The 25,238-nt window shown below is 40.8% G+C and overlaps 1 protein-coding gene across 1 annotated transcript; it reads right to left on the reverse strand.

Annotated features, from left to right (window-relative positions):
- Window positions 1–4,081: 4,081 nt before the first annotated feature.
- Window positions 4,082–24,731, reverse strand: Elp1 (elongator complex protein 1). Its single transcript, XM_045744182.2, is given in 5 exon segments — window positions 4,082–9,596; window positions 9,598–11,646; window positions 20,110–20,268; window positions 22,148–22,301; window positions 24,586–24,731. Coding segments are annotated over 4 exon segments (4,119 nt in total). The 5' UTR covers window positions 22,280–22,301; window positions 24,586–24,731; the 3' UTR covers window positions 4,082–7,817.
- Window positions 24,732–25,238: the final 507 nt, after the last annotated feature.

Raw genomic sequence — 25,238 nt, forward strand, 5'->3', positions numbered from 1 at the left:
ACAAAGAGAGTGGGGCCAAAGCCATTAACACAGACTGAGGTAAATAGCAAAGCTACAAGGCAAAGGTGAACTGCCAGTGCCATTTGACACACACCTGCTGTAGCTCCCCTTCACAAAGATCTGAGGCTAGCTAGCCATAGGTTTTGTGGGGGGGTGATATTTAACCCATGAACTTCCCTCAACTTGTAGAGGGTACCAGATTCTAGTCCAACCTCCCACTAGACACGGGTGGGTCACAGAAGCCCTGATGTGTCTATGTATCACTTGGCTTAGCTTTGGTGGCACTGAGCTCTGGGAGTTGCTGAGGGATCCCTCCAGAAAAGCTGATATTAATTTACTTCGTGAATAACAACTACATATATTGGGAAAACGGGAATTAAAGTTTAATATTAAATGAATAATAATGAAGTTACTTAAATCATTAAGCCAGTCTGAACGAATAACTAGATATTTAGAAACCAGAAAAAATGTAAAAAAAAAATCAGCAGAGCATTATTCATTTAAATAGTAATATTTTAAGCACAGATGTGGTAACGGAGATAATTTTTGAACAGGAGTCCCAACTTATGACAAGTACTGTATTCTAGGAAACTTGCTGCCCTCCTACCAACAATAAATTCAAGAAATGACATCCACATTGCATGTAAAATGCATGTGGACTGCCCATGACTTGCACCTGAACCTTTTTTTTTTTCTTTTTTTTTTTATAGTAGAACCATTATCATAGCACTGAGATCTGCAGTTGCATAATTCTAGCATGCTCTTCATTATTAGTGATTCAGTACTTTCTAGCCAACTTAAGACACACTGTGGCCCCTGCCGAATTTTGTATGCACCAATCTTACCAGACAAGCTCATTCCTGACAGACATTTTCAAGTTCCTGTGTCAGTTATTTATCACATGGTAAGGTAATTATCAGGGAAGAGTGCTAAGCCAGTATAACTACATAGCTTCTGAAAGGGATATGAGGATGAGAGGATGGCATGGTATCCAGGCACTTGGACCATCAGGGATTAAGCACCAAGACTGCAAGGTGCTAAGCCTTGCAGTCTTGGCTTACCCATTGCTCAACTAATCTGTCCAAATTCACTACCTCAACAGAAATAAATACAAAATATTCTCAAATTTTGCTCCACATAATGGAAATTTTATGTTTTGCCTTTTTATTTCAATTTCCTTTATTTTTTAAATTTTCCTTCTTTGTATTTGGAAAATTCAAAACATATGGCATGAGGCACTTTAGCATGTGGTGCCCATGGCAACTAACTTTTATTTTTTATTTATTTATATATTCAACAGTTCTTGCATTCTTGTACAGCCACTAGCACGCATAGCTTCTCGGGCAAGTCCATAATCCTAATTTTCTCCGGAATACGACCCGCCAAATTGTTTAACAATTAGGTACCCATTCACTGCTGGGTGAACAGAGGCCACAGTTAAGGATTGGCACCCGGTCAATCATCCCCGGCCAGGACACGAACCCAGGCCAAAGCGCTCACAAAGCACTGGGTGAGTGTTTCACCACTGCGCTGCAGGGACTGCATGAACTTCGGACGAACTGTCCGAATGGCTGGCTCAGATTCAAGCAAACAGCCAACCGGACTGTGGTGGATATGTGGGCCTGCAGGCTACTCCCAGCAACAGCCTGTTGGATCAAGCTCTCATAAGTCAAGCCTGGCCCAGGGCCGAGCTCGGGGAATACAAGGACTCCCAGAACCCTCTTCAGGTATTTAAATGTTTGTTTCATCAGTTACTGTATTTGCAGCAATCTCAGAACTTGTGAACTTTTGACAAAACAGGTTACTTACAATTTACTGTACAGTTCCTGTACTGTATTTTCAAAACACTTAAAAGATATGGGAATCATTAAAATTAGTTTACAGAATATTAATTTAATCTTTTTAAATTAATTTCAAATTTGTATACAGTATTAACATAGATAAATTGAGTTAAGAGAGGAATTATAGAGTAAAACTAATATCCCTATACTACTGTAAAGCAGAAATTATATGATAATAAACTAATATTAACAAATTTCCAGGAGTCACCACAGTAAAGTACAGTACATGGTTTGATTATATTTTTATTTGTAATACACTGTACATATCATATGACACTTTTCAATTGTTTTCGGCACATGCTAACCACTCTAAGCAAACCGTCTTCACACTTAATTCACCTTAACCTGGACAAAATTAATAGCACCACTAAAAATTAGTGGTATTTAAGAGACTCAATTTGAACACATTCTTGAACCAATGAGCATTCGACTCAATAGGTTAGGTTGGTTGCTTATACTTTACTTAAGGTTGTCATATGCTTATAGTTAGGCAACATCCTTTTAAACTGGACGCTTGCCAAATCACAAATATGGGCTGCTGTAAGTGGGAAACGGGTGACGGAAGGTGATTCCTATGCAGATGATGAGTCACAATAACGTGGCTGAAGATATGATGACCAAACCACATGCCAAAAGATGAGGAGACGACAACAATTTGGTCCGTCCTGGACCACTGTCAAGTCGATTGTGATAATGGTCCAGGACGGACCAAAACGTCATCGTCTCCTCATCTTCTGGTGTGTGGTTTGGTCATCAAGGTGGTCCCTCTTGGCAAAAGCAGATAAAGGGATTCAATAGCAGATCACTTTTGAATATCACAATTAACAAGCATTGTTTTAGGCTTGCATCTTAAGAGGCGGTCATAATGGCTTCAAAACACATTATCAACATCAACTCCTATGTCTGGCAGATGTGATTAAAAATATTTAAAAAAATAACAACCACCAAATCAACAGTATAAACTGTGTTATCAGTTCATGAGATATATTAAAACACCAGCTTTAAAGTAATGAAATGCCTCTTTGGAGTTGGGCCTTCAGTGGCTCCCTACCTTGAGGATGGTTTCGGAGCTTAGCATCCCTGCGGCCTGGTCCTCGACCAGGCCTCCTAGCCCTAAACTAGCTTGCTGAGGTAACTTCCCATAGATGAATCACATCAGCTTTAGGAGTCCTGAATAGCCTACCAGACCCCAGCACCAAAACGTGACCCCCTCACAGAGGCACAGAGAGCAAGGGAATTGTTATGATCACCCTCGGCCAGAAAACATCCATAAAGTAGATAAAGTAATATAGACAATTGCAAAGTTTACAGAGAGAAAAGAACGGAAGCAGTGAATATGACTTGCAAGCAATTCACTGCAACATCTTAATCAAACTCCACAAAGTTACAGCCGATCACCAACAGGTGGCAGTACATCCGGAGCTTCAACTTTCCACATCATCAGAACCTCAGACCGGAGCTGAAAGACCACAAATCGATGTACCTTGGAGGGGAGGGGCAGAGAACAAGAAGCCACCATGGCCCTACCAGAAAGAGGCATTCTCATACATTCAAGGTTGGTTTTCTGGAGGGGCTGAACAGTGGCTTTGTGAAGCTATCAACAGAATAAAAAGAAAACAAAGGACTTACCATGGAGGAAGGGAACACAAATCGGCACTCATGAGATCAAATATCTGGAATAGGGAAACCCTGATCCAGGGAAAACCCAAGCCTGATGGGTACCAGGGGCATTAACCAGGTGACAAGAGATGCCAAGACCCCTGTTAGATCTCCAAAACCCGAGCCCAAATATTAGTCCCATGACATGTTTGAAAACACTGTAGACAAAGTCTCAAGACCAAGTCTTGTGCACATCATGAGCCTGAGGGTAGGCTGCAGGCTGGGTAGACCTAATGATACTGCAGAAAACCGTGGGGCAACAAGCCTTGAAACAGGGAACCAAAGATATACGCATCCACTGAAGCAGATTGGATGGTGCGCAAGTAGTGAAGAACCACCAACACCAAACTACAAATGATACACATTCAACCAGACAACCAAGCATCAACCCCCAAAGGACCCTCCGGATTAGTCAAACATCTCCATATTAACCAGAAATGAAAGGGAAGGCTGCAGATAAAGAAACTGCCCACCAGGGCCAAAGGAGCAAAACCCACACTTCCTGGGGTGAGCATGAAGCTTCCCAACAACTGGAAGCAAGGGCCAACAAAAACAGCCATGGAAAAACATATCACTGAGCCAAAGAGAGAAACCGACGGTAGGAAAGAATCGCCAGCACCTTTGGAGAGACCAAGATGGTTTAGGAGAAGCATGAGCCGGCTGGAGGTGAAAGAAATCACGATACAATTTGCGAAACGCAGACAAAAATATGTCAATGTTGAATGCCAACAAGAGCAGCTCTGCCAAGGCCAAACAATAAGAGGCAACAGTGTTAGGCATAAGATGCCAATCGACAAACAACCAAGACAGAAAGGACAAAACCACTGGAATGGATACAGAGGAAACATGATAAGACTAAATGACAGAAGGAGCACCAAGAAATTGTATACTGCTGCCATGACAGAAGATATAAGTGGGAACCTACAACTTCGTCACCCATGCATCACACAGATAGTGATAAACTTGTGTCAAAACGTTCAGACATAAAGATGGGAAGAGAATGCCGAATCACCTTTGTCACCAGACAAAGAAAAGTCTAGTGACAAAGTCTTTTTTCCAACTATGGAAAAAAGTTGAGCCATGAAAAAATCCTTGTGTTCAAACACTAGGCCAGAAAAGCCAGAAATTAAGGCTGAGCCAGCCACCAAGAAACCAGAAACCAAAGATGAACCAACCACCAAGGAACCAGAAACCAAGGCTGAGCTGGCCACCAAGAAGCCAGAAACCATGGCTGAGCTGACCACCAAGAAGCCAGAAGGATCACCCTGCCCACCTGGACAACACCTGGACTGGGAAAAAAGAGATAGAGAAGCCCCTATCTCGACCTATCCAGCTAAAAGACACCCCCCCCCCCCCCCCACTGTGAGAGCCTCATGATTTGAGAGTACTGTAGTAGGCATCCTGCAGTTTCAGGAGGCTGGAGAATGAAGCCACTTAAGTAGGACGCTGCCAGTTCCAAGCCAACACAAAGAGGTCCACCTCAAGGCAACTGAACGTCTCGCAGAGCCAACGGAAGGACATTTCACTGACAGTCCCCTCTGTGGAAATAGGGACAGAAACGAGAAACTATCTACGAGAATGTTGGACACCCAGCACGTGAACAATGCAGAGAACCAGAATCCTCTGAAGGGTCTACCACACTGCTGCAAAAGGCATTGCTTTGTGCCTGAAGGAGTGTGCCCGTCCAATGACCCTGGGAGATTTACCAAGCACTAGTCACAAAACCCTAATCCAGAGCCGAGGCATCCATGAACAAACTGAGTGATGGGGATTTAATGCACCATGGGACTGAACCCCAAAGAGGTTCAGTCCAACAATGTGCAAGACAGGCCAAGAAAAACAATGCAAGAGCTGATGAAGGGCAAATGGGGCCTGAACCCAAGAGTCCTGGCCGTGGTGAAGCAGACAGAACTAGAGCCAAACACCAGAACACCTGGAGCCAAATACTTCCCAAAAGGAAAACAATATGCAAGCAAAGTTCAGCCTCCCGCACAACCGATCAACCAATCCCTGAGACACCCAGGGCCAATCCAACATCAGGCAGCGACAGCATTGCAGGTGGAGCAGAGCCACTGGAAGCAGAAAAAGGGAAGCTGATTAGGAATCCCAAACTAGGCCCTGAACCAACTGGGATTCAACTAGCAAATTCACCAAAAACCTGAATGTGGCAAGCGGGGAAAGAACCAGATCCCTGGCTAGCCAACATACAAACTGGCTGGGATCTCATACCTGCCAGCCATGAGATATGCCAAGACACGAACTCCCCTAAGAGATGTCCGAATATCAGGTTAATGTAGTCCTGATATTTAAGAAGGGTGATAGGCAGGAGGCACTGAATTATAGAAATAACATCTATTAGGACCAGTGCCCCTTACTTGCATACCATGCAAGATGATGGAGAAGATTGTGCAAAAAAAGCTAGTGGAACACCTGGAGTGAAAGAACTTTTTAACACAACATCAGCATGGGTTCAGGGATGGCAAATCATGCCTCACAGGATTAATTGAATTCTATGATCAGGCAACAAAAATCAGGCAAGATAGGGAGGGATGGGCAGATGCATATTTTTAGACTGCCAGAATGCCTTTGACACAGTAACACATAAGAGACTAGTGCACAATCTGGAGATGCAAGCAGGAGTGAAAGGTAAGGTACTCCACTGGATAAGGGAGTTTTAAGCATATAGCAAGAATGACGGGCACCCATCAAACTTGCAAATAGCGAGTGGGAGCTTGGCTGGTCAGTCCATAGTGAGCCACCCTTAAAAAGGATACCCAGGCATTAAGAATGCTCACTGAAGGAACTGACATCAACTGCAGTCCTGAGGATAAACATGGCTGGGAAGGGGCATCAGCGACGTACTGTACAGACAAGCATGAGAAGCCTAGTGCATTCCAAAACAAAAACCTAGCTACCCCAATCACAGGATTTCGGCGCTCTACACAGTAGTAGAGCCTCTCAGCCAAACTCCTGAACACACCAAAAAAGTAGCTGTGTCAGATCTGGGGCAACACCAGAACATGTGCCTACAGAAGGATAGCCCTAAACACATGCAGCTCAAGGCGAAGAAAGGACCAAGTCCATACAACAAATGAGGCTTGAACACACACTTGTGAAGCAAATACCAAAATCTAGAATGACACACAAGCAAATGGCCCTAAAATGACAGGGTCCAAAAGATGCCTCATGCATAGAAGGGTCGAGAATTCCGGGATCGAATCCTGGGCAGGACAGAAATGGTTGGGTGTGCTTCCTATCACCTAATGTTACTGTCCACCTAGCAGTAATTAGGCACCCACGAGTTAGTCAGCTTGCTGTCAGGTTGCATCCTGGGGAGGGTCAATAATTGGACCCTGGGGGGGGGGGGGTCCTCGATATACCGGTAAGCCTAACATGTACTGTATGTATATACAGTACATATATGTACATATATGTACTGTATGGCTGCCTGTCCCCCGACACAATGAATTTTGAATTACCAGTACTGTATCTTAGGAAAAAATGGGACTCGCTAAAGTTGGCTACTCAAGGTGGTCCACATTCGAGGACATCAAAGACAGGACTAAGGTTCTGATGACATGGAAATTGGCAGCTCCCAGTGGTGCTGCCACCTGTTGGTGGTCAGCTGTAATGAGGTGGGTTTGATTTAGCTATTAGGTGAATCATTTGCAGCTGCTTCCATTCTTGCAGTTGTTTGAATGGCTTCACTTACTTTCTGTATATTTTTTCACTAAGGGTGATCATAACAGTGCCCTGCTCCCTGTGTCTCTGAAGGCGGGGAAGGGGCCAGGCTCTGGACCCGAGTATGCCATTCATGACTCCTAAGACAAATGTGACTCATCTATGTTGAGCTAGCTTCAGATTGCCACCATTTGGCCCTTCAAACACAAATATGTTGTTATGTGCAACAAATAAAGTCTTACTTAAAATATTTTGTGCATAATACATGTGTTAGAATTGTTATTTAGGCCTTTGTTTATGTACCCAGCTGGTGGCTAATAGAAGGAAATTTCACTCGGTAATCCAGCAATTCCATCTAGATTGGGTTTCCACTATGAATATATACAATCACTTGTGCTGGAAATTTAACATTTGTTTTTCTTATTTTGTAACATAGCCTAGAATTTTTAATAATGCCTCAAGGCCTTATAACATAACTTACTTCATTAGTTATTTTCTTTCATAAGACATTTTCTTGAGATGGCAATCTGAAATTCATGCGCTCAGCTTTTTCCTGACACTCCAAATAGTATCACAACACACACAGGTCTAAAACAAATTCTGCACTTCCATTCAATAACGGAAAATTTGTTACTCCTATCTATTATGCCTCAGCATGTGCAAACTCCAACTGGATGGTCTGGTCACTTGTGGAGCATGTCTAAGATAAGGATCCAGATCTCTCATACGCTGAACCACAAAGGTTGTGTCCCCACCACCACCACCACCACCCCTGATTCGATTGACTACTCCTTCAGTTGTCAACTGCGGTCCAAACTCAAGCTGCTCCTCATCTATTGGTGAAGCTATCGGCCAGATCTCGGTTTTCTTCCTATCTATTTCTGTCAGAAGTTTCGATAAACTTGTCTGAAGGTGAATGGCTTTTTCATCGAAGCCGAAGGTGATCAAGGTGGTGCACAGAGCGGTGACTGATGTAGCCATACTATCTGCTGTAACACACAATGCATGCAGGGCAGTGACCAAGCCCAGATCTTCATGTGTACTACCCTCTTTTGTGCTAAATTTTTTCCTCTCTAACTTCTTCTTGTTTTTAGTGGAGCGATATGTTTTTCCAGAGGCAGAGGTGCCGGCACGGGAGCCAGTGGCGAGACTCCTAGAATAGGTAATTCCTGTCACTGTGCTCGTGTCTGAATAGAGGTCAGAATCAAGTTGACCCTCAACATTTCCTTCCAAAAAATCAAGATGCTGCCTTTCCTTATTCTCTCGCACCACAGCCAGTCTAGAGCAGTACTGCTTAAATGTACTGTCAAGCCTCTCTATATCTGCCAAATAATAAACCCACTGTTCTAGAGCACCTGGCTTGATATTTGTGTCCACAAGGTCTGGGCGGTTATATTTGTATGCCACCCTCAGTGCATCTTCCCACTGATTGCCTTTTACTAAGCAATCCAATGCCTCCTCTTCATTTTTCAGGTATTCCTCATAAATCCAGGCAGCATCTACATGTTTATTCCAGTTCTTAAGAGCTTCTACAAGCGAGTAACAGAGAACATTCATCTCCTCCTTATTAAACTTCAGTTGTGCCCCAACAACAAGTACCATTTTCCAGTTGCCAGCCTGCTGATAGGCATGCAGAGCCTCGTCAAGCTTACCGGCACGTGTGTACATGACTGCCGCTTCGTTGTAGTATTGTTTTGACATGAGATACATTCCGTATCTTTCACAAACAGCTTTGTTCATGTCTGAAGATGAAGGAAATATTTGTACAGCTTCCTTGTATAAATGTTCTGACACAATCAGGTTAAGACATTCTTCTTTATGATCATCTGTGTCCCTCAAACACTCTAAGGCCTTCTGAAACCGTCTTAGGTGGACATTGATCTTAAATCTTCGATAATTTTCTTCAAGTTGTTTAAGGTCATTCAGGAAGGGAAGATACTCTTTTGGATCTTTTTGGGACTTCTCTGCAACCATCATAACAAGATCGAAGTCATATGTTCCAAGTGCAACATTGTACAACTCATTGACATCAGCAATATAGAGTAAATGTCTCAATCCTTCATCGGCAGAGACTTTAAACTTTTTATCTTTTTCTTCCCTCATTTCTTGAATCTTCTTTAAAGCAACATCCATCTGGCTGGGAGTCATTTTAATATAAGTAGTCAAAATTGGTAAAAGGAACTTGTCCTCATCAACAGCAATCATTGCCTCTCTAACAGCTTTACAGACAACATCAATCTTGCTTCCCAACTTTTGACTTTTGCAACCTTTATTCTGCCCACTACTGTAGTTGAATGAGTACATGGTTTGTGTAACATCAATCTCACTCAGACTAGCTATAAACAGGTCTATCCAATGCGGGTTATCAACATTTTGAACAAAGTGAGTAACATGAGCAAGAAAATCTGCTGGGTCAGTGGTCGTAAATGAGATTCAAGTCTATCCGCTGAATTCTAATAATATCCATTACTTTATGATACTTGTGCTCATTCAAGAGAAACTTCAAAGTGTGAACTGCTAGGGGTCGGGGACTAACTACTTCAAGATTGCCACGAGGCATCTGCATTACTACTCGTGTGTCTTGAGGCACAGCTGTGACAATACGAGAACCTCTTTCTACTCTCCGTGACCCAACAACCCCACCAACCTCAGCACTTCCAGTAACTAGTTTACTAAGGGCATTTTTCATGAGTGGCACTATTTGAAGCAGATGGTTAGTTGTAGTTATTAGTAAGTGATCAACATGAATGTGGTAAGATGTACAATTTGCAAGGAGCTGATTATTTCCCCAATACAAACGATTCCTGGAAGTCAACCCCAGAGGAATGATTTCAGATCCATCATCAACTGGGCAAAGACTAACTTGCTGGCATACACTAGGGAACTTTACTTCTTCTCCATTTTCAGTGTACGGCTCAATCACCTGCGTCTGAAGATTTAGTACAAGTAGTGCTCCAGATATAAGCTGGAGGACAGCAATTACACCATCAGGAGAAGGCGCTATACTAATTACTGATTCTTCTACAGGTATTAAAGCCTTTACTGATACTCGTCCTGCCTCGGATCCTATGGAATGAAGATCAATTATAAAAACCAAACAATTGTCTTCATTCTTGCAGCATGCTAAAATTGTGTTCTTTGCTACCCAAACCCAATTGCACAACTGAGAAATTTCTGCCGACTTTGGAATTTCTTCATGGTCCCATTCTATTTTAAGCTGAGCAATCACTCGATGTACCTTGACCTTAACAGTGAAGCCATTTCCTCCCGCTCCAGTGATCTTTACATTACAGCCATGATCATCCAAGATGTCATTTGCGTGTGCTTGGGTCAAGAATGTCAAAGTTTCAGATCCGTGCAAAACACAAAGATTGTTGCTGTTGCAACCAGGAGGATCAAAGGCCTCAAGAAATCCTGAGTCTTCCACACACTGAGAATTATCTGGTGAAGCTTCACAGGTTTTGACTATGGATGGAGCGAACATTACAGCATTTATCTGCTCTGTGAATGTGACTCTGTATGCTGACATTGGAGGTGGCACAACCGACTGTCTGAAAGGTGTCAAAAGTAAATTTGTGCCATCAATCACTGCAACTAGAGCAAGATCAAGAGGACCAATTCCACGAGAAATGTGGTTCACTGTAACCCAACTGTAAGAATGGAGACGAGTGTGAGTAAGTAAATGTAACAAAAGTGGGCTCACATTATCCCAGCATAAATAAATGATGCCTTCTGTAAACCTTAGCTCCTGCTTTAAATACCAGTGGTAGTTTCCAGTTGTCCACAACTGGACTATATCCTTTGTTATCTGACCATCTACAGTCTCAGTTACAGTCTTTGGCTTAAGCCAAACCAAAAGAACACTAGAATCTTGATTCCAAGCAACTTCATTTACAAGCATCTCATTGGGCTTAAAAGGCAAATTAAATTCTCCATGCTTAAGGCCATTCTTTTCAAAAAATACTACCTCATGTTTATTGGCGAGTCTCTGAGAGGAGGCGATCAAACTTCCTGCAGGTTTCCAGGAAAGAGCTTGTTCTAACCCGTTTAAATCTTCACTAGTGTACTGTAAGATTCCCTCGCGATTAATTATTCGAAGACGCCGACTCTGTGTGCCCCGTGCAATATAGCTTACAACAAAGAGCTGGCCGTCGCCACGCCAACTGATCCTTGGTTTGTGATCGTCCCATTCAGAAGCTGTTATATTATTAACTGTCTGTGTCACAACTTTAGCTGCCTGTTTACCCTCTGTACCATGAAACTGTGTCTCCTTTTTTCCCCAACCAACATTAATGAATTTACTTTGTCCAAAGTCGTCCTGATTGAGGGAAAATTCAACAATTGGATCAAAATCTGCTGTCATTACTACTACATTAGCTTCTCCAGTCACTAAGATAAGAAGTTCTTGGTCAGGGCTCCAGCAAGCAGCCTCCAGGCCAGCAGAGACAGTACCCACAACTTCAACCTGTAAAATCATACAAAATATTTAGCCATTACTTCAATTAATATTCACAATACAGTACCGAGATGGTTAGGGCATGCAGTACAGACAGATGATGGCAGACTAGTGAAGAGAGTACAGTATTTAAATTAATTTAATGATTGGGAGAGAAGAGAAAGAACAGGAAGGCGATGTGCTATAGTGTGCGTGTGTGCGTGTGCGTGTGCGTGTGTGTGTGTGTGTGTGTGTGTGTGTGTGTGTGTGTGTGTTTACTAGTTGTGTTTACTAGTTGTGTTTTTGCGGGGGTTGAGCTTTGCTCTTTCGGCCCGCCTCTCAACTGTCAATCAACTGTTTACTAACTACTTTTTTTTTTTCCCCCCACACACACACACACACACACACCCCAGGAAGCAGCCCGTGACAGCTGACTAACTCCCAGGTACCTATTTACTGCTAGGTAACAGGGGCACTTAGGGTGAAAGAAACTTTGCCCATTTGTTTCTGCCTCGTGCGGGAATCGAACCCGCGCCACAGAATTACGAGTCCTGCGTGCTATCCACCAGGCTACGAGACCCCCTAGCGTGTGTGTGTGTGTGTGTGTGTGTGAGGAAACAGGTAAAATGAGTGAGCGTATATTTTTTAATTTATTTATATATACAACAGTTCTTACATTCTTGTACAGCCACTAACACGCATAGCATTTCAGGCAAGTCCTTTATCCTAATATTCCCCGGAATACGACTCGCCAAATCGTTTAACAATCAGGTACCCATTTTACTGTTGGGTAAACAGAGGCTACAGGTAAAGAGTGGCGCTCAGTAGATCCTCCCCGGCCAGGATACGAACCCAGGACAAAGTGCTCGCGAAATGCAAGGCGAGTGTCTTACCATGTCGCCATGGGGACTGTCAAATATATAGTACTGTACCATATCTTTTATACTGCAAGATATATGGTACTAGACAAGGCTAGGTGGAGACTATTTTTAGAATAGTGTGAATGTGTTTATCCACTCTGAATATACCAATACACAAAGAACACTGTACACTTGTATACTCTGACACTTCAGTGTCAGAGTAGTTAACAGATGGAATGCATTAGGGAGTGATGTGGAGGCAGACTCCATACACAGTTTCAAATGTAGATTTGCTAGAGCCCAATAGGCTTAGGAATCTGCACACCAGTTGATTGACAGTTGAAAGGCAGGACCATAGAGCCAGAGCTCAACCCCACAAGCACAACTAGGTGAGTACTTGATCTTACAAAGTGGTGTGGTGCGGTTGAGAATGGCTACTAGAGTGAAGTTTTTTTCCAGAAAGCATTACATTATGACATAATGAATGGATAAGTGATATTTTGTCTTATTATTATTTACTACTGTATCTATATTCTGTTTTTGCTATACTGCATTGTCCACCTATTTTTCTCTGTGCTGATGCCTCCCCATCCTGTATGAGTGTGACTGTGAAAGGCATTACGAAAGTCTGCATGTTACCATAAGTATCTATCACCATTATTGACAATGATTTTCCATCCCTTCTATCCAAGTACCTTTCCATCTCATAAGAAAGAAGAGCAAGTAATTATCAAATACAAGCACTAAGGCTGGAAAGCTATATAGCACTGTGTCACGTAACATTCAAGAGGTACTAGATATCATTCACAATGCCGATACGAGAGTAGAAAGGGATAAGACGAGTGATGCCAAAGGAGTCAAATTCACCAGGAATGTTATCGAGGGATATACGAGTTGGAGAAACGGTGAAAAAGCTAAATGTTCAGTCATTCAGACAACAACTGCCACGCTCTGTAAGAAGGTACGAGACCGCTACCAGAACAGTGCAGTCTACCAGTAAAGTGCAGGTGGATATTCCTTGTGCCCATGAGTTGGACATGTGTGTGGCCAGTATGTATCCAAGCCGGAGACGTTTTCAATATCCTGTCCCTTGGTGACAGGAGGAAGGCCATAGGATTAGGTCATGTGTGACAGTATGTGACTTGTCATTCGCAACAGCTTACCATCTATCTTGCCAATGGTTATGGATGATGCTACCAATAACACGTTATAAATCCAAGTAGAAAATTCACTTGTGGGAGATGGAACAGGCACGAACAGCCTCTTAGCAGTGGCGCCCATGAGGTCACTGAAAGCAACACACATGACCGAGATCACAGCAAAATTCAACCATCTTATATCTGCTAAAAATGCGATACACCCAATGTTAGATTTTGAAGACCCCCCCAGGATGCATAGGGTTAAAAAAGACTCCAGGACCTAGATTCAGGAAGCTCTGTGTATTTCTTCGTAAGTGGGTTTGCTACGAAGGTTCCCAAGTGTACCCTAAGAAGATGCTTAGGTGCAATTCAATAATGTCCACTTAGGAAGAAATTTGTTGGTTCACTTGCGTGCCGATAGAGGTCACTACTGTGTTTCGTTTGGCCAATCAGAGAGCAGCAACATTCTTCATATTGAAGATTTAGCGCTGGCTTATCGGAGCTCTACTGCCTCCTATTTACGTCGAATTTTCTTATAAAATTAGTATATTTCGAAGTAAAACAATGTTTTTTCAACTTCTACAGCCAGCACCGACATTGTAGTAAACAAATATGTTACATTTGTTGTTTACCTACGTAATTCTAAGAGATACTGTGTAGCTGCCCTTGTTGCTCGGAAGATGCGCTGACAATTATTGTACAGTATATATTTACAGTACTGAATTTACCCAAGAGCCACTATCTATCTAGTGGCCTCAAAGAGGACAGAAAGCCGGCAGCTTGTTAAAGGGCCCGCCAATTGTCCTAATGATATTTTTTAGCTGGAATTTGGCATTTACGGCTTCAGTGGGTAGGCGGTTCCATGGGTTTATAGCCCTCTTGGTGGAAAAAAACATCTGTTTTCAGTCCTACTTGAGAGAACATACTCTCCAACACTATATCTGTGATTGCCCTGTTATCAGTGACTTCATACCAAATGGTATGAGGTATTTTCAGCTCTGTAATTACTTCATACACTCAGGAATATTGGAAGATATTCTTGTGCTGCACCCAGATTTTGCCAGTGGAGGCTAATAGTTCATTCCATGTATGACTGGCCATCCTGTGAGGTGAGGATGTTGGATGAGCTTGTAGCTGGTTTTTGATCTACACTGTGTGGTCCTTTATACAGAATAGGGAAGCAGCACATTGCTGTGTATACCTAAACATGTTTAAAAATACATTGTTTGAGAGGAGTCTTGTAGAAACTGGTAAGAGTAATTATAATATAATGTTTCCATGATTCAGTGCTTACCTCTTGTGAAAATCGTGAAGAGTTGTTTAGTCAGAGTTGATTTGTTTTTTGTATTGAGGCTGGTATTTTCTAAATTGATTCCATGTACAGTATGTCTAACCATCCTGTGAGATGGGAGTATTAGATAAACTTATAGCTAGTTTTTTATCTACACTGTGTAATATTCCATATAGAATAGGGTAGCAGCACATTGCTGTATATACCTAATCTTCTTAATAAAAAAAATCAGTAATAAAGATTTTAAATTATAGTTGGTATTATTACAAATACAGTACTGTATTATACTTATTAAATCATGTTGACTATGGATCATTAAGATCTCATGTTGATATGTAATAGTCATATTTCTTTTGAACTGCTAATCCATGCTAATCATTCATTAAATTGTGCATTATGTCTCAATTTTTCACTTCCTTGGATATACTGTGCAGTACAAAAAGATAGGATAAAAATAAACCAATAATATTTCTTTCATTATATTTTTCATTTAAATAACTGCATCAATATTCTTACAGCTGACAGGATTTGTTTTACCATACAGGTGCATTATTTGTTAAAAAAAAAAATTGGTTTATTGTTACACACAATGGTGCTACATAGCCTTCCCAGCTTGGTGCCTTCTTTTAATACTTACTAATTAAAAAATAAATACTAAATACATTTTATTCAGGAAAAGTACATACAGTTGATTTACAAACATAATGTTGGATTTATAGACAGAGCTAGTACATACAATACCTAAAGCCACTAATACTCATAGCATTTCGGGCAAGGTGTGAGGGAAAAAACACAGACTAAAACTTAATAGTAATCGAGATTAGGTATAAATTGTGTTGAAAGGAATAAAAAATACAAAAAGGGGGGGTTAACATAGCATAAATCAGCAATTGCACATGTTGGTGAACAGCGTTGTTTAAAAAATAGCAAGACATGGGTTGACATTTAGGAGGTAAGTTAGGTTACATGGAGTTAATTAGGCAGTACTTGGTTTAACTCTTAAACTGGTTGAGAGAGGTACAGCCTTTGACATGATTTGGGAGGTCATTCCACATTCTGGGTCCCTTGATTTGTAGAGCACTTCTAGTTTGGTTACACACAGCCAAATTGAGTAACAGGAAGAGGTCTTGGACACAAATTTGTTCCATGCTAAATGTAGAGGAATCAGCTGAGTATTCCTCAAATAAAATAAGTTGCCTCAGCTTATAAGGTAAATAAAATAAGCATTTCTCAAATAAGTAGCTGCCTCACCTCACTGCCTTACTCCTACATAGCCTTCCCGGCATGGTGCCTTCTTTTGATAATTACTTGTTCCACACCCAAATTGTATAACAGGAAGAGGTCTTGGACCCCTACTTCCCTCTCTCTCTTTTTTAATAGTCTATATAGTCATAATTATAGCTTTAAGTATTCAATGAATAAAGTTTTTGACATTTTTACCCTTCTCCTTACCTAACATCATTTGTGCAGCATATTTTTATTTTATGTCTCACCCAGATTTAATTTAAAAATAAAACCAAACTAAATAAATTAGAAAAGGGTATGTATAGCTAAGGTACACCCTTACTACTAGGTGAACAGGAGCATTTGGTGATAGTAAATGATCCCATCAGGCAGGGCTCATCACCTTCTCTCATATTTCATGTTTACCAGTGTTTATTTACTTAATAACTACGGGTATAATATCTTGCTATTATAAAACTAATTCTACTATCATAAAAGACATATTTACTTTGTTTCAAGCAGAGAATGCATATATAACTAACACGAAGGACTCCTCTTCACTAGATTCAATTTTTATAATCTTTTGTTTAAGTTCCAAAATCTTAAAATCGATCCCAGTGTTATGTAGTAGAGAAAAATTGAGTTATATCCAGTTTACGTAAAGCTACGAGTGCCCGACAGCACACTTAGATCCCGGAATGAACTTACGAAGGTTTTTCCACTTAGTGTAGCTACTTGAATACCGACGTAGCCGCCACGAAGGCGCTAAGAAGGAAAACATTCGTAACTAAGAAGAAAAACCTTCGTAAGTACCTTCCTGAATCCGGCCCCAGGGTCCTAAGAGCACTGCAAAAATTACCTACATAAATAAACAATTGTTGTCTTAAGAGCACATAAGATCACATGAAGCTTTTCAGTTGAAATACTTGTCTCTTGGGAAAGGTAGCACACAAAGATCTCAATCAGGAAAGATAACAGCAAAGGAAACATTATCAGTAGATTTCAGCGCATCCATAAACAAAGCAGCAGCATGAAAATGGTGGTGGAAATGCTGAGAGAAGAGGCCTTTCAGGTATTAGGAGAGGTCATTAGCCTTCACTGTACAGGTGAGGGCTTTAAACAAATTTACAGTCGGAACTTATGGTGGGGGGTAAAGTGGTCACGTTGCAAGGGAACACATGTGGACGTGCAAAGAGCAAGACTCCTGCAAGTGATTGCAATAATACTGCAGTCTTGTACCAGAAAACAATTTCCAAATTTACATGTGGAAATTTACATGTGGAAATTTACATGTGGCTCAGGGTTGGAGAATAGTGAAAGGCCCCAAGCAGAGGTGTGAACCAGTACAATGTAAGTTGTCAACACGATGAAGCTTTGAGAGTGAAGCCAATCAATGTGCAGGGCATCCATAGTCCAGTTTGATGAGATAATCGGAGACACAAGTAGAAGGGTGTTCGTTTATCTGCACCCCAGGGGGTACACAACAAGACTTTTAGTGTAACTAAAGGGTCTTGGATGATTCAGCCTGCAGGTAATAGAATGGGATGCCCATCAGAGGCAGGCATCAAATATTAACCCAAAGAGATTTGCATGATCTTTTTATACAAGTTGACTTCCATGCAAGAACAAGGGTAGACAGTGGATGATATTTAACTAGTAAAAGCCATAGTACAAGTTTTTGTAGTAGAGAACTTAAAGAAGTGCCTGGTAGCAGGAGTACACACTGCCAATTACAAACCGGAGCTGGTGCTGAAAATTAAACATCATTACCAAAACAACAAATGTTAAGTGTGTCTAAATAAAACCTATATTAAAGCCTGGTCAAGAGAGAGGAGGGGAGACCATTGAGGACAACTAGAGTAGTGATCAAAAGGCTGCTTTGGGAAGTACTTTCATATTAGAAAAAATATAACCAATAAATGTAATAAAATGCCTCTTTCTGGTGGGCCTTTTATTAGAGATAAGGATGCAGACCACCTAAGTTATTTAATGAAAATGATTTAGAAAGTTCCTGGTTGTACTGTACTTCTTTTGTATGCAAGTTATGACACAGGTATTTGTTTGCCTCAGTGTAAAATAACAAGACCATAGGCTAATATGCCTTTAATCGTAAACATTACGATAGCCTCATTTCTTGGAATGAGAAGGCATCAGCTCAGAGAAAATAACTTAACACTACAGTGCAGTCAAAGGTTATGAAAGTAAAATACAAAAATTCTTCCAATTAAATAATGTGATGTGTAATTAAATGCCATTTTCTGGTTGGCACCTCAGCAGCTTCCCTAGCTTTAGGCACTGGCACCAGAGGGGAATGGCAGACATGCCAGGTTTCTGTGGCAATCTCTGCAAGCCACATGCTAGACCCATTCACATAACTAGTCACCTCCACACCACAAGGAGTGAGTGGGGATCAAAGATCAACCCACCGCTGTGATGAACAGCTCTTTAAATGGGGTACAGAACACCTAAAACGCTTACAAAGAATGTTTGGAAATTAGCCTTTATTCCTTTTGTGTCACAGTAGATTGTTAACTTCACTTTAGTCTAAATTTTTAAACATAAATAATTTATAGTCAGCAATCCAGTGATAATGGAACTGATGTTTGTTCAAAACAATTGAAAAATTAAATACAGTGGGGCCTCGATTTACGACGGTAATCTGTTCCCAGGGACGTATCATAAGTCGAAACGATTTTTCCCATAAGAAATAAAGAAAAATGAATTAATCCGTTCCTGACTCCCCAAAAACTTCACTTCAAAGTAAATTTTATACCTAATTCACCCAAATCTTTACTACAAATGTACAAGTTATTACTTACCTTTACTGATGACTCCTGTTGGTGTATGGAAGATAGTGAGGAGGGGGGAGGAGGAGAAGTGTTATTGTTTGGAAGGGAAGTCCCCTTCCATTATAACATCAGGCAGTGATGTAATAGAGTTTACATCACTCTGGGGTACACTCTCTGCTACGTTTTGCTGGCATACCACTAGAACCTGGTTGTGGTTCACTGCTAGTGTGTCTCACTAAAAATTTGTCTAGCATTTTTCCCTTTGTTTTAACATTTGTCTGTAGTGATGCATCACAGTGTCATTGAAAAGGTTAAGGCAACGGCCTACAGCAGCTTGATTTGGGCGAGTCGTTTCAGCAAAAGTTTACAGTTCTTCCCATGCTGCACACATTTTCTTAATTTTTGAGGAAGGGATATTCTGTACTGTCTCTATGGTCATCCTCACATGTGTTTTCATATGTTGAACCTACCATTGAGTTTCTTGGGACCCATGGCGTGATATATAATAATCAGTTTTAAGTTCAAAAAGCAAAAAATCACCAAAAAAATTGAATTTCTTATAAGCGTGATCATCACTAAGCGGACGGCTCTAGTAAACTAAGGCAGGTCGGCCCACGCAACCGGGAACCATGCGCTCGGTCGACCTGAACGTGTATCAACAAATATCGTTAGTCGACGACACTATCGTAAGTCGAGTCACATTTTCCGATCAAATTTATATTGTAACTTGAAATTATCGTAAGTCAGGGCAATCATAAGTCGAGGTGCCACTGTAATGGAAATGTCACTCACATAGCATTCCAGAGCTGTTGACACCAATGTAATATTTCTAAGGTCACGGCTTTCAATATGAAGGTTCCATATCAAAGACTGAGACAAGTTGAAGAATTTTACTAATATGTTTTACGAGACAAAATATACAACTGAACTATAGTAATACAAAGATCTAGATAGAACTATATGGAAGATTATTTGAGCACAATTGAAAAATCTTAACATTTTTATCAAGTGCAAGAAACAAGATTGCAAGCAAACCATTAGTTTGAAGATCGACTCCGTAAATATGGAAACCCCACTTTCATAATAACAGATGATTGGCTAATGCCTCATGTAACAGATTATTCCCATATATTAATTCATGGTACAGTACTGTATTTCAAAATCAAAATTCTCGCATTCAGTTACGTTACCTCCTGGGTGTCTTTATTGACGGTGATGACATCTCCTTCCTGGGTAACTGCACAGATTGCACTGTTGGCTGTGATAACATCAGCTTTGACAATGTTCCCTGGATGGATCTCATGATCCCCCCATACAACACCACTGAATGATGCATCACCAGCATCACCCTGTGAAATAAGAACATACTTAAGACTATTTTATATATTTACAATTTTGGTGGGTACGTTAGCAAGGAGTGGGTAAGAGCTGCGAAAAACATAAATGCAGTCACACCTGTTGTTGTGGTCTAAGGGAAAACTAATTTCAGTTAAGTTTCTATTGAGCATAAATATAAAAAACTAGATTTAGATTAATAAATGGTATATTAAACTTTGCAATTTAAATGAATGTAAGATGAATGAAAAACTAATTAAAATATGATACTGAAGAGATAACAAAATTAATAATTAGATCAGTGAGTGCATAAAATGTTCTTTTATGAACCAGTACATCAAGTGCTCCAGACACCAGAGCCCAAATGACCTGCCCAGGACACCATTTGCTGCCAGACCCTCATTAAACACCCCACTATGACAACCGACTTTTCAGGTGGCCTTGCCATGTTAGTCTTCACTGTTTCCCAGCCCCAGTATCTGAATTAACAACAATCAATCTACTTACTATAATACAAAAGAAACACTATTTACACTCAACATCTCCCCCTCCCCTTTCAAGCAATAAATGGAAACCCACAGAAAACTAATTATCCCACTGTCAGATACCATAAGCAAATCAAAACTACCCAGACCCTTACAGGTGTCAGCACGATCAACAGAAACTCGAGGGAGCTAGCAAACCTCAATAATAATTCTTATAATATTAGTTCTTAATACCTCAATTACCCAAACATTGTAGAAGCAAACTGACATAAGTGGGGGAGGTAATGTAACCAAGCTATCAGCTTGGAAAAGAGCATTTCATACACTCAACATGTGGCGATGTCTTCACAGTCACAAGCTACAGTATGCATAAAGACGAGAGGGACTATGTACCAGCCATGATGTGGAAGGGTCGTCAAAAGGAGACAAACCAAAACCCATGAACATAGGAACCATAATGCCATGCAAAAGACATATGAATTGTGGTCCAATGTGACACATCGGTGCTGAGGAAAACAGAGTTGGAAAATATCAGGCAAAGGTGATTTTGATCTCCAGAATCCCCAGATTCACATTACAGATGTAGTCATGGCCGAAATGAACAAAGTACGGGACAAATTTCTGGAACTCATGAATGCAAGGATAAGTCCTGGCTGACTGAGTTTAACCACCCGATGCAACAACTGGGATAGACAAGCCTTAGAACAACAAATGAGCAACCAAGGATTATGAATGAGAGCCTCTGAATTAAAAAACAAAGTCGCCTGAAGATAAGCTTTGTTGCTACCCTGTACTGTAACATGCGATGAATAGATGCATAGAGAAACCAAGCAGGAACCAGAGTGGGGCCATACCTGGAGCATACCAGGAGAGGATTTTGGGAGTCTTCTACTCCCCGAGCCCGGCCTCAGGCCAGGCTCGATGTTGGAAGGACGCAGTTAAAAGCCAAAAAACTGATTCCCCCCAAGCCAAAGAAAAAGAACCCTAGACAAAAACATTGCATGGAGTTCCCCAACAATACTGCATGTTACTACTGTAATGCAAAGAGAAAAACTGCCTTTAGATCACATCCTCCAAAGAGGACAACACTTGGAAGTAAGGGAAAACAGAAAATCAAGGAGTACAGTACATTCATAGACAAGAAAGGCTCCTTGCAGTATGAAAGGAACAAAAATGGAAGAATGCACAGTCCAAGTGAAGAAAGGAAGATACTCTAACAAATAAACACAAATCTTCCATTTTTGTACATATAAAGCTGATACATCTGAAGCTCTTTAAAAATATATATCAAATATTTGTTAAGCCTTACTTTGGACATTGTGGTTTATTTTGCCATTAACTGCTAATACTGGTGCTGACCAATGAATAGTAACTCTACCCAACAGAAAATGAACTGCACTACACTCACCGTTGTTAAAAGCTGGATTCCTTCTGTGTTGACATGATAGATCGAACCAGTTATATCATCCACACACAGTAGACCTAGGGAGGAGGCACATATTTCCCTGCTGGTGTGGTCATTCAGCATGAGGTTCTGCATAACTGCTTGATGTTATCAATACCTGGGGATGAAGATGATGAGTCACAATAACGTGGCTGAAGATATGAAGATTAAACCACAAACCAGAAGATGAGAATATGATGATGTTTCGTGTCCTCCCCCAAGATCTTTCTGGGGTAACATAAATAAATCCCCAGGTATTTATACCTGGGGATATGAATATGGGTCACCATCTGCCATGGCCACTCATAAAAATGTATAGTACTTTAAATATCTAAGAACATGAGAAGACAATACCTGTTGATTGGATTCTGGGAGTTCTTCTACTCCCCAAGCCCAGCCCGAGGCCAGGCTTGACTTGTGAGAGCATGGTCCAACAGGCTGTTGCTTGGAGTGCCCCGCAGGCCCACATATCCACCACAGCCCGGTTGGTCCGGTACTTCTTGAAGAAAACTATCTAGTTTTCTCTTGAAGATGTCCACGGTTGTTCTGGCAATATTTCTTATACTGTACAGTACAGTACTCAGTAGGAGTATGTTGAACAACCATTGACCTCTGAAGTTTATTATTAAAGAAACTGCAGGAAGCCTATTGGCCCATTCAAAACAGCTCCTATTTACTGTATTTCCACCCAAACTCTTTCATATATACTGTACAGTATATATGTCTATACAGTATTTATGCTGAAACCATTCAGGTTATTTTATATCTATTATACTACAAATTAATTTGTTCCATAGACTAACCACCCTATTTCCAAACCAGTATTTTCCTAGGTTTTTCCTGAATCTAAACTTATCCAATATATGTTTTGTGTTGTATTTGTCTTGATATATGTAACACCTTATTAACACTTTAACTCTGTATATCAACCAGGGTCGTTTCATCAGTGGTAAACATGTCGATCACAAACAATTTTGGGTCCAGCGTACGAAGCTCTCACACCTAGGGAGATAAACTTACTTGGGGGGTACACGAGGCTCACATCTGCTTCCTCAGGCCCCCAATAAGAAGATGTCATCTCTGAAATAATCAGAGGCACCCCTCCTGGGTGCGAAAGCTTCAGTACTTAGACAGCAACCATGAGTAGCATATGCAGTGGCAACTCATAGCACTGCCATTGTGATCCTGCCTACAGCATCACTTAACCCTTAGGCTGCAGTCATCGTCCTGGATTGATTTACTGGGTAATGCAGATATCGTCACATGACAATTTAAACTACTATTTGTCTGGGTTTTACACATATGATGCAAATAAGAATATAATAGGTATATGTGGATGTGATGGGAGTTTATCTTGACCCTTGAAAGAAAACCTGCTATCATTTCATGATTGCAAATGTGGTTATCATCATGAATGTTACTAGGGAAATGCAGTTGTAGTCATATGACGATTTAAACAAGTACTGTCGGAGTTTTGCATGTATGAACCACATATCTTGAGGTTATCTTGAGATAATTTCGTCCCAGCAGCTCGGTCTTCGACCAGGCAGCATATATTTTGTTACACACCCTCAGGAAGCAGCCCGTAGCAGCTGTCTAACTCCCAGGTACCTATTTACTGCTAGGTAACAGATGCACTAGGGTGACGATGCCATAAACACAACATCCTGCCCTACAGTGTGGCAAGTTTCCCTCTAACATATACTTCTGTTTTAATTGTCACTCCTCCATCTACAACACAATGCAATAAACACTTTTGAAGCTCATATCATTCTCAACATAAATGCGCCTCCCTACATTTGTACTGGTGCAGTCATTGGGAGGATAAACCCTTCATGCAAACTGCACCTACTATCAACAAGAAGAAAGAAACTCTGCCCATTTGTTACCGCCTCCACCGGGAATCGAAGCCGGAACTTCAGGACTATGAATCCAAAGTGCTGTCTACTCAGCTGTCAGGCCCCTTGACAGCTGGCTATGGCCCCATATGGATATAATACCTATCTGTGGATGTATATAAAGGAAAACAATATCCCCAACAAAATGAATTCATCTTTTTTTATAATAATACTTATTTGATTAGATCAATTGCTTAGTAGGCACAATATTAATAATTTGAAAAAAGTAATAATTATGACAGTGTTGGCTTAGGGTGGGGTGAACCGCCTGCAGGAACCACTGCCTATGTGCTCACTGTAACCATTACTAAACACCAACAGTGCTGAAACACATAAAAAATAACATTTAATCAAACAAAAAAGACATGAATTCAATTAATGTCTTTAATTAAAAAGACAACCAATCATCAAAAACCAGCCGTTTACCGGTAGGCGAAGACGTGACATTAAACTTAGCCGTCGCCATGTGTAAATGACAGGAATATACCTTACACTACAACACACCTTCAGGAGCCACAAGCTCGCTCTCTCTCTTTCTCTCTGCTATCCTGCGCACACACACAGGGAACTCCAACACGGGAAAATATCAACAAATTTGTACGGAGTCGTGGCGTTGCTTAGAGTTAGAGAGGAACGTGAAGCTCCAGGCATCCTAGATGTAAATATTTACATCTTCAAGTGTATAAAAAAACAGTAATTATAAATTTATATAATATATACATATATATATATAAATAAATAAATATTTCTATATAGATAATTTATAATAATCTAAATTCTAAAAAGAAAATAAGATTACATACGGTAAGCTGACTCGAAACAATTCAAATTTATTCACTATTTCACCTGATTTACCTGAGAGCTCCTAACACTAGCGTCCTCGACGAGGACAGGAAGCCAGCGGCTTGCCGAAAGTTCCTCCATTTGCCTTGATCTTTTCCAACTGTACCTTAAAAGTTAACAGATTTTTGGCATTTACGGCTTCGGCGGGTAGGCAGTTCCATGGATTACTAACCCTGTGCGTGGAAAAGCATCTCCTGTTCTTACTCTTATATTGTGGCTTTTTGAGCTTGACACCGTTGCTCCTTGTTTGTGTTACATCTGACCTCTTGAAGAAATTTTCCTGATCAACTTCCTCCATATTGTTCAGTATTTTA

The sequence above is a fragment of the Procambarus clarkii genome, chromosome 32 (genome assembly GCF_040958095.1).
Source record: "Procambarus clarkii isolate CNS0578487 chromosome 32, FALCON_Pclarkii_2.0, whole genome shotgun sequence".
Lineage (NCBI taxonomy): Eukaryota > Metazoa > Arthropoda > Malacostraca > Decapoda > Cambaridae > Procambarus > Procambarus clarkii.